The sequence below is a fragment of the Fulmarus glacialis genome, unplaced genomic scaffold (genome assembly GCF_000690835.1).
Source record: "Fulmarus glacialis isolate BGI_N327 unplaced genomic scaffold, ASM69083v1 scaffold16187, whole genome shotgun sequence".
In the NCBI taxonomy this organism is placed as follows: Eukaryota; Metazoa; Chordata; class Aves; order Procellariiformes; family Procellariidae; genus Fulmarus; species Fulmarus glacialis.
In genome coordinates this window covers 4,730-15,729 of record NW_009225244.1, presented here as the reverse complement: position 1 = coordinate 15,729, position 11,000 = coordinate 4,730, and the positions used below count along the sequence as shown (strand labels likewise).

Sequence of the window (11,000 nt, the reverse complement as noted above, 5' to 3'; positions counted from 1 at the left end):
AGCCCTTTTTTCATAGCTGCACATTGTTGATTCAGTCTGTTTCAGATAAACCCCATGTCCTTTTCTGCATCGTATATAAATGTAGATTGCTCCTACCTACATATCAAACTTGCAGCATTTATCAACTGATGGCTTCCTACATTTCCAGTCCATCTAGTATGGCAAAGCTGTTCCTAACTTGGGCTGTTCTCCAGTACATTTGCAATACATCTCATGTTGATGCAGTGATTTTATGGTTGGACTTAATGATCTTAAGGGTCTTTTCCAACCTAAATGATTCTATGATCTTAACATTTTAGAATATTTTGCTTTTTGGTGTTATCTCAAACCTTTCTTCTCTGCAGGAATAGTATGTTTTACTTTTAGCTGAGGTTTGGAGAGGCTATGCAGATTATACAGATTTTTGACAGGAGTCATTAAACAGATTTTATTTCTGTTCTAGGGACGAAGACGACTTGCTCGTGATGCAACCCCTGCTAGAAAAGATAGTGAAGAGGATAAAACACAAGACAAATTAAAAGACAGTAACAAAGAAAACAAAGATATAGAGGAGACACCTGAGAATGCAGAAAAGAAAGAAAATGAAACTCCACTAGGGAGAAAAAGTACACCAAAGCAAAAAGAGAAAAAAATTAAAAAACAGGAGGATTCTGATAAAGAATCAGGCGGAAGAGTTTTAAACATTAACTTGTATAACTTCCTTACGAGTATGTCTGTGTCACGATTGAACCATACTCCAAGCAGGAGCACACACAGAGTTGGAGATCTGACACTTTCTAAAATATGGAAGTTGGGGATCTAATTCACTCAGCCAGACAGGAAAGGGAAAATTTTATTTCAAGCTTGTAGAGTCTACTGCACTTTATGGAAGCATCTTTTTCTGGTAGATGCCAGACAATATTTTTCACTTTCATTTTCTTAAAAGTCTTGCCAAGGTTGTGTTGGTGTTTTATCACACTAGTATGTACAGACACCAAGTAGACCAGGCTATAAGTATGCCAGGTGCTGTATGGATGGTGAGCAACGGTTTGGACAGACTTTTCTGGGCAGTTGAAATATAAACGGAAAAGAAAGCCCTTCTTCTGTGCTTTTGCTTAGTGTTTAGTGATGGCTGGTGAACCTACAGCTTGCTTGTTTTTATTGTTACTTGATGTATTGTAGGCAGGCAGGAAGGGGATCAGCTGATAAAGCAAAGGAGAAGGAAAGAGAGAGTTTGAATGAAACCTAGAGGTAGGTTGAAGAGGAGGGGATGGAGAGACATGGAATGGCAAAGGGAAAAGGGCACCCAGAGACTAAGCTTGGCAAATTGAATTGGATTTATAGTCCTGGTTACAAACGAGTTGTGAGCCTGTGACTAATTTTTTACCAGAGTAGACCTCTTCTTAGCTAACTTTGGCTGTGGTCAAGGGCAGTGTCTTACTTGTTTAAGCTGGCTTTCCTAGCTTGTTTTTCTTGTCCATGTGGCTAAGTGGTGTGGACACACGTTGATACTGAATAAAGCCTGATAGGAGTATTGCATATTTTCTTCTAAAGAGCTTTGAGGAGTGGGAACAATACACAATTATTTTAAAGAAAGTGTCACTGTGCAGTCCAAAAAAAATAATCTTGCAGTGCACCGTAGCATGCAGAAATGCCTCAAATGAAGGTACAGTGTGGGTGTGCAGCAGGTTGCAGCGGTATGTCAGATGACTAAGGCATCAAAGAGTTTTCTTTAAGTGGTGCGGATGGTGTTTGTCATGTGTCTTTTAATTGTTTGCCGCAACAAGATAGTTCGTCCTTCTCTGAAGGCTAACAAATATATTTTATTAAAAGCAAACCCATAGCCTTTTTCAGTATTTTCTTTCTTGATGACTTTTTTGTAGTTTAACTTTTACATTATGTTAAATTCACCCTAAACTTAGGGAAAGGAGAAGTATAGGTAAAAATAGGTTAGATTGTAGCTCTTGAAAATATGTTTAAGTAGAATGTTTAAATATTAGAGCTAATAAGAGCTGTGTAGACACTTTTAATCTTGGTTAAACCGTGTTGTAGTCAAATTTTTTTTCAATGGAATGGTGTTTGTATCCATGAGACGATCACTGTGATGGCGATTCAGACTTACTGTGCACTGGTAGTAATCTCTAGCCTATTAAGCAAACTGTAGAAGAAAGCATTCTTTTTTTTTTTTTAACATAGTTTGTCAAAATCGAGTATATTTTAAAAACTGAAGTTAGTTCTTCCTGTCTTATTTAGGAGCCAAACACTGAGTTAACTTATTCCTCTTTCTGTAGTATCAAAATATTAATTAAAAAAAAAAATCTTTAAGCTATGAGGTAGTTGTATACCTAATAAATTGTGTTTAAAATAGAATATAATTTTTCTGGATATTTTTGGCACTTACCCCTATTCTCTGTAAGTCCTGTTTTTGACTTAAAATGCTGTGTCCAAGCTAGCTTCAGAGGCATCGCAGAATGCAGAAAATGAGAAAAATTTTTGTTGCAGCCTTTTTCTTTTGTAGTAGCTTGGCTACACTAGTTAAATATTAAAACTTTGATTGTCATTAATTAGTGGGCATTTCAAATACACTTTACTGCAGGGAGGAAATTGAGAACAAAGGAGAATCAGAAGGTGAAGAGGATGAGGAGGACGCAGAACCCTGCCTGACTGGAACCAAAGTGAAAGTAAAATATGGACGTGGAAAGACTCAGAAAATTTATGAAGCCAGTATTAAAAGCACAGAAATTGATGATGGAGAGGTTTTATATTTAGTTCATTACTATGGTTGGAATGTAAGGTGAGGAGAACAAATTGTCTTTCATTTCTTTGTTTGTTAAAAGGATCATTTGCAAAAGAATTTCTGTTTTTAAGAATAGAAGATAATTAGTGACTTGGCTCTGAATTGAATTATCAACATGATAACAGGATCTGACTCTGTTACGTTTTTCAATGTTAGTTGTTTTGTTCATGGTATGACATGGTATTGCATTGAAATCTCAGAATATACTTATTTGTATGTTTCCAAGTTTCCATCCTGCTTAAAGTAAGTAATCCTCGCTCCTCCGAGGAGTATCCCTGTAATTTATTGTGTCAGCTAGTGTTAGCAGCATCAGACTTTTATTTAAAGGGAATCATTGATAACGGTGAAGACATCTACAATTAAGTATCAAGCACTGAAATTTTGGCAACAAAATTTATTCTTGTATTCAGCGTTAACTGTGATTATAATGAACGGTTATTACATGTAGAGAGGGTAGGAGAGGGCTAAGCAACAAAGAACTATAGAAAAAAATTAAACAAATGCTTCTCTGGGCAGCCACGCTTTATATTCAATACTGCTGTAGACATGGCTTTTGTTGTTGTTTTTAAGAGCATCGTGATTGTCTATATAAACAAAAATATCACAAAATTGATAATTTTTTAAAATACTTCTGGCATATAACTTGAGACATGCCAAATCCATATTTTTCTAAGTAAACTAAGCAAATTTCTTTATGTGGCTACATTAGGTTTGTGTGTGTTGGAAGTATTCCCCAAATACTTACATGTGTCCCTTTAGCTTATTAATAACTCAGGAGATTTTGAGGAGCACTAGTAGTATAGCTGTGCTTTTCAGAAACTCATACAGTTTGTTGCTATAATTTAAAAACTTTCCCTTTAAACAAAAAAGGTATATTTTACTGTTGACACATTGTGTGGTAAAAACTGACTTTTGTATATCATGTGAAATAATTGACAAGCTTTATAGCTGACTGAGTCCCCTGACTTCCAGTGCTTTGCTAGCGAGAGACAAGGAAGTTTTCACCTCCATTCCCCTGCCCCTTAAATTTTTTATGGGTTAGAAATGTAATTCATCTTTGTAATGCCAGATACTGCACGTGTTTGTAAACATATGCTCTGCTTTCCTACCTCTCCTTAATAAATGTTTTCTGTAATTCAGTCTTTTAAGCCTCATATTGCCTCTTTGTATGCAGTGATAACGGTAGGCTGTTATTTACTTTTAGATATGATGAATGGGTGAAAGCTGATCGGATTATCTGGCCTGTGGACAAAGGAGGACCAAAGAGAAAACAGAAGAAAAAAACAAAAGTAATTGTTATTTCAATAAGTTTCTTGTGGCACAATACTTACTACTATCGCTGCTCCTTTTTTTTTTTTTTTTTTTTTAAAAAGTTATTCAGTCCACAGTCAAGTTTTTTAATAGAAGTGTAGAGCAAAAGAAGGAAAGGTCTGATGATCAGCAGTGAAACATATTAATAAAAATTCTTTTTTCCCCCCTCAGAATAAAGAAGATAGTGAAAAGGATGAGAAGAAGGATGAGGAGAAACAAAAGTCAAAGCGTGGGCGACCACCTCTGAAATCTACTCTTCCATCAAACACAACTTGCAGTTTATCCAAAACACCTAATAGTGAAGGTAAATCAGGAGCCAGAAGTGCACGGAACAACTTGTCAGATTCCTCACCATTACCAAATGGAACAGAAGGTACATCTGGTGCACTCGTGTTCTGGCATGGAAGCGCATGTAAACAGTGATGTAATGCGGTGCATTAATATGACAACTTCAGCGAACACAGTGCTGTCAACAGCTTTAAAGTCCTACTTAACCAGTCAGTGTTCAAGCAATATAACAAAATAAATTTTTAGTGTATATTTTACTCTATAAAAATTAATATTTTCAATTTTGATTTTAGCAACACCTCGCAGGCAGACGAGATGTAGCTCAGGAATGTTTGATTCTGATAGAGTATCAAACAGTGAGTGATCTCAGTCCTGTGTGTGCTTTTGAGTTTTTTTCAGTACCTTTTTGAAAAGAGGTTTGATTTTTATTTTTTACTTTTTTTTTCCCCCCGTTTTTTTTTTTCTCCCCGTGAATTTTATTGAGGAAGTACTTGAGCTGACACTGCTGAGGAGCGCAGTTTGCTCACGGAAGAGCTATGGCATGGAAATGACTATGCAAGTCATTCCATATTCTTTAGCCAGAGCCTTTCAGTCCTAATCTTGAACAGACCAAATCTAGTGGTATAATGATAGTCTTTATTGTGGTAATTAAGTTCTCAACCTCAGTACTACATCATCCAGCAGAGCTATTAATTATATACAAATGACAGCAGTATTTTTGGTATTTCTAAGCCTCTGTGAACAAGAACTGAAATGTCTCCTTTTAGTACAGGTCCCTGAATAATCTTCTGGTAACGTAGCAATGCTTGCTCCGTATATGGTGCGTGATTCATACAATAGTTTAGCAATGAAATGTCCATATTGTGGTGTGGAAGGGTTTGGGGTTTTTTTTCTGTTTGGGGGTGCATGGAGTGGAGGAGGCTTGGATTTTGGTTTTGTAATGTCAGGTGGAGGAGGCATTGTCCCCAGGTAATTCCCAGATCATGGGAATCTGTAAAAGTATTTTTGCTACTATAAACTGTAATTTGTTTATATTGGCTTATTTGGGAAATAGTAGAAGTACTGCTACTATTGTAGTTTCATAAAAATTTTGAGTAAAAATAAGAACTGTAATAAGTGTGTCGAATAATGCAGAATTTTTAAGTTTGAAATTGTTTATTGTAAACTGATGTGAATACCATAGGTTACTGACAAAAAGTTTTTGTGTGGTTGAAAAAAGAAATTGTGCCAAAATCGATGATTTAGGGTGCTCTTTCCTTCTTTTTAAAATTTTTTTGCAGACTCTGGCTCATCTGACAGTGAAGCAGATGAATTGTCTGAAAAGAATTTGAATGAAGAATTTTCTCCAGAAACTTCAGAACTGGAAAAAAGTGAAAAACTACAAGATGAGAAGCTAGATGAAGAAAACCCAAAGATTCCTCATGCATTGAAAGAAAATGACAGGACTCAAGTACAGCCATTAGAAACACTGAAACTGGAAGCTGAAGAAAGTGAACAAATTGTTCAGGTTTTCGGAAATAAAACAGAACAAATAGAAGAAATCAAAAGAGAGGCTGAAAAATCACCTAAAGGAAAAGGGAGAAGGAGCAAGACAAAAGATCCCTGTTTAGAGAATGCAAAGATTTCACCAGGAAGCCAAGAAGAGGTGGCAAATGAAGCTCTTGCAGAACCAGAAAGATTAGACATGTCTTCCTTGGACTGTAAAGAGATTTCCAGCACTACTGAAAGTGAAACAGAACCTTCTACAAAAGATAAGAAGCTTTTGAAAAGGAAAACTTTGGAACAGGCATCGCCTGAGAAGAGAAATCGACGAGAGAGTGAGATGGAAGTGCCAAATATTGTATCTGAAGAGAGGACCAATGAATGTACTGGAGCAGAGGAATGTAGAGGGCTGAATGCTGAAGAGTCCCTCAGAACTGAAAATGAGGAAATGCCATCAGCACGGTCAAGAGCTGAGGAATGAGAACTTCGAACGTCCATCTGAAGAAAATGAGAATGTTCCCTTAAAAGATGAGGATGATGCAATGCCTCAGATTGGTCCTGAAACTTTGCTCTGCCATGAAGTAGACTTGGATGACTTGGATGAAAAGGAGAAGAGCAGTAATGAAGACACAATATCAGAAAAGCCAGACCCTAATGCTTCAAATTCAAATCCATCTGCCTTACCCCCTGCTGTCCAGTCGAGCTTTTCAGTGGCTTCGCCCCTTACTCTTAGTCAGGATGAATCCCGCAGTATCAAGAGTGAAAGTGACATGACTATTGAAGTCGACAGTGTGGCAGAAGAGTCTCAAGAAGGTCTCTGTGAAAGCGAGTCTGCTAATGGATTTGAAGCCAGCACCACGTCAAGCAATTGTAGCATAGCCGTGCAAGAAAGAGAGATTGGAGAGAAAGGTGAGCCCTTCCTGTGAAAAGTCATTCTCTGCTGTAATGATTTCTGAAGTTGTCTTAAGTCTGGTGTTACTTTGCTAAAAATTACTGGTTTGTTTTGTCTTCTGGTTTTAAATTTCTTTGTTGCTTATAAAAAGAGCTTGTTAGTAGCAGAAATATTTTAGGTGTCTTGTCTTTTTTTTCTTCTTATGTAGGTCAAAAAAGACCCAGCGATAGCAATAGTGGAACACTGGCAAAAAAACAAAAGCGTACTCCAAAGCGAACAAGTGCTGCAGCCAAAAATGAAAAGAATGGAACAGGTACATTCCTGGGGGGGAGAGGGGGAAGGTTATGCTGTCCTATAAACGTGTATAAGGGCCCACTGTTCACACTGTTACCCATTATTTCTGTTGGATGGGACTTCCTTGTCAGGGTTTTTCATTATTATTCATCATGATTATTGGCTGTTAACTGGAGAGAACTGGCCAGCTGCATGGTAGCAGTGTTACTGGGAAATCTCTTGGCTATTTTTAATTACTTCATTAAGAAAAACTTTCAATAACTGCGTATATTAGCAGTTACTAAATACTTACAATTATGCTGATTTTTATAGATTGGGTTGGTTATGATTTTGGGAAAGAGGATCTTGTTCTGAATAGAAGCATCTCCTTTAAAGTCTTACGATAGGTGTTTCTCATGGGGAAAAGTCCATTTATGAAGATAAAATGTTTGACGCTGAAGAATAACTTTTCAGCAAAAGGGATCTTTTGTGTTTTTATCTCGAATATGTGACTATTTTTTAACTTGCTGTAGAAATCTGGATTTTTGTGTTCCTGTAGCTCATTTTTGGTGATCATTGTACTGAATGAGTCACTATATTTAGGCCCTGTGGCAGCAGTGTTACAATTTTTAAATATCAAACTAAAATATTAATTATCTGACATACAATATTCAGGCATATTTAACGTGCTCGTGTAAAACTTGGCAATTAATGTGGGAATCTAAAATATTTGCATATATCAGCTTAAAATTTTCTATTACGTGTTAAAGCTTTTATGCTTTTAGTCATGTTTCAGAACTGTTCCTTTAGATGCGTAAAGCAATTTGGTAAATACACACAATCATGTGCTACCAACCTATATTAATACAGTTTTAATCTTTAAAAAAGGGATTCTAGTGTCTGCTTTATATTAGAACCCCAAAATACGTGACTTAAGATAGTTTATCAGTGCTCTAATACTCTTATTTTATTTCTTGCTTCTGTAAAAAAAAAAAATTGACTATTGCTTTTTAACTAAAGGCCTAGTCAGCCCTTGACTTCTCCTGCATTAACGATCAGTACACGTGAGAGTTCAGTGCATGTTGTGTCTGATAAGGTTATACATTGAATCTGATACGTTTTTTCCTTGTGTGCCTTCTGGGATCTTCTGAGCAAGAAGGAGCAGTTTTTTTCTTAATAATTTTTTCTGACTATAACTACAGTTCTTAAAATGTCAAGGGGTTTTTTTGAAGTCCAAATATATTTCTCTTACTGCAGGACAAAGTAGTGACAGTGAAGACCTTCCTGTCCTGGACAGTTCAAGTAAATGTACTCCTGTAAAACACATAAATGCATCCAAACCACAGAAGATTTCTCGATCACCTGCAAGAGTGATTTCACCTCACATCAAAGATGGAGAGAAGGATAAACACAGAGAGAAACACCACCACCAGAATGCTTCGCCTAGAGTATACAAATGGAGTTTTCAGCTCAGTAAGAATTCTTTAAGTGACTTGATTAGAGGGAATTTACAAGAAAATTTGTTCTGAAAGAAAAATGTGCAAATTTTGGGATTCTAAATTGGGTATAGGCCTTTTATAGCATAGTTATGGAAGTGTGTTATCTTTCATGCTGCATCTTGTATGCTCCTAAGAATTGCATTCATTTGCTTAAAATCGCTTTAATGAAACTGTTTTTTCTTTTCTTCCCACTTTTAAGATGAACTAGACAATATGAGCAGCACTGAAAGGATCTCCTTCTTACAAGAAAAACTACAGGAAATCCGAAAATACTACATGTCCTTGAAGTCAGAAGTAGCAACCATAGACAGGAGAAGAAAACGATTAAAAAAGAAAGACAGAGAAGGTAACTTTCAGATTTGTTTTATGCTTCCATGAGGAGTTAATTTTCTTGAAAATATGTAACTCAAAGCAACTTGAGTTTAATTGACAGTATTTTTGAAAAAAAAAAAAAAAGTGTTATCATCTGTTTGTATGTATACATATTTAGAAAGAATATTTGTGGCTTTTCAGAACTTGAACCTAACAAAAATATTCACTGACTATTTTATAACTGTGTATTAGAAACTTGGACTTCCTAGTGCAAGCTCAGTCTGAGTTTTCAATCAGCGTAATGACTCATCTGATTTATCTTTTCAATTGGTCTGTGATGCAGAAAAGGTAAGGTTACTCGTCTAGTTTATGTGAATATAGCAGTGAAAGCAATTGACAAAAAATCCGTATCTGTTTTCTGTGACTGTGCCACTTCTTTGAGGTCTCTTAAACAACCTCATAACCAAGGAGACCTTCATTCTGACATGTACTTTGACAATCTGATGCTGATCTATTGTTCTGTATATTCAGTGTCACATACAGGAGCATCCATGTCATCTGCTTCATCAGACACTGGAATGAGTCCATCATCATCTTCTCCTCCACAAAATGTGCTTGCTGTAGAATGCAGGTGATACACGTTTCTTTGCCTTGCCAGCAACTTGCTGCCATGGACATAAATCCTGAAATTCAACCACAGAAAGCACTCAACTGGTTTGACATTGCCAAGTTTATTCTGTACACACTTCCACTGCTGGACTGTACCTGTTCTCCCCGCCTACCCTCTTCTTTTGTTTAATTTACTGTTCAGAGAAATTAAGCTCATTGGTAACTGAAGGTTTGTAGGCACAATGTGACATACTTGTCATTGTGTTTGTTTTTGTTTTGGGTTTTGTTATTTTTTTTTTTTTTTTTTTTTTGGTTAACGCAGAGAAAGGGCACTTATCAAATTTGAAAAGTTATGTCCAATGAAGCATTCAGGTGTTCTAGGGAGATCTTAGAGAAGCAAGTGCACCAAGCAGACATCAGAGTATTATCAAAAAGAATTGAGTAACTGCTGCACTTTCACCGAGCTGTAAGCTAACTCTTGGTGAGTAGTTCCTCTTTGTGGAAGCACTTGCTATACAGAACTGCCAAAGTATGTGTTCAGCAATGTGCCCAGTTTTAAAGGTGTAAATGGGACAAAATAAATTGTGAAAGGAAGTGTAGTTGACTGAAAACTACAGTTGTAATAAGTCTTCCACTTTTTATAGGATTTTTGAGCACACAATTATGCAAATATTTTAATGTTTATTAATGTTTACAGTGGAATTGTGAATAGGTTTTCAGTGGACTATCTTATCCCTTGACAAAAATATTTTGTCTTTTTTCTATGTAATTTCAGAGTTTTTATTTTGTTACAAAAAGACGAAAAATGAAATATATAACAACAATGAAGTTATTTAACAAGATTTCTAAAGCTGAAATTTTTGTGTAAAATAAGGTATCTTGCAACTTGTTAAATATATTTATTCAGACATTGGATGTTGTATTTTTATGTATTTTTTAAAATATTAATAAAATTGGAAAAAAAAATCTAGGTTAGTTCACTCTTTCGATAAAACATACTTACCAGTTATGGCTCTTACGGAGGTTTTGTCCAGTAGCCACGCCTGTATTTCAAATGGGTCTGTCTGCGTATCCTCCACAACATAGATCTGCAAGCGGGCATCTGGATTAAACTATGACTTTATTTGAAAACTTTGGCAGTCCTAGTACTTACATTGTTTTGAGGAACAAAATTTATTGGGTTGCCCTTAAGATACTTTGTCACAAGTTCTTATGTTTGCTGTACTGCCGAATGAATTTATATCTCCCAAAGTTGAGATGCAACAATAAAGTAAAGCAACTGTGTATGCTTTGTCTGTGGATTGTCCCACAGACAGATACAGTTTGTAAATAACTCTTCCAAAACCATGTATTTAAAACAGTTTGCATATACATTATGTATAAAAGTGATTTTTTTATCAATTTTTTAATTCATGTTTGTACATTGAAAGGGGTTCTTAACCCCTTTTTCTGTGTTTAATATGCTGTAGAGTAATAACATAGATGCTCTAGACTGTATATCAGGATATTCTGGTTCACACGGCAGAAAGTCAGAACGAAACACTAGTGATGGCGTAGC

The 11,000-nt window shown here is 36.0% G+C and overlaps 1 protein-coding gene across 1 annotated transcript in view; it reads left to right on the top strand.

Annotated features, from left to right (window-relative positions):
* Positions 1–10,402, top strand: part of ARID4A (AT rich interactive domain 4A (RBP1-like)) — a 50,025-nt gene extending 39,623 nt beyond the window's left edge. The window contains 13 exon segments of the mRNA XM_009582430.1: positions 443–665; positions 1,191–1,211; positions 1,902–1,912; positions 2,580–2,773; positions 3,981–4,065; positions 4,259–4,460; positions 4,669–4,731; positions 5,656–6,310; positions 6,312–6,766; positions 6,958–7,062; positions 8,280–8,495; positions 8,721–8,867; positions 9,365–10,402. Coding sequence (XP_009580725.1) covers positions 443–665; positions 1,191–1,211; positions 1,902–1,912; positions 2,580–2,773; positions 3,981–4,065; positions 4,259–4,460; positions 4,669–4,731; positions 5,656–6,310; positions 6,312–6,766; positions 6,958–7,062; positions 8,280–8,495; positions 8,721–8,867; positions 9,365–9,468 — 2,481 coding nt within the window. The 3' untranslated portion in view covers positions 9,469–10,402.
* The last annotated feature ends 598 nt before the right edge of the window (positions 10,403–11,000 follow it).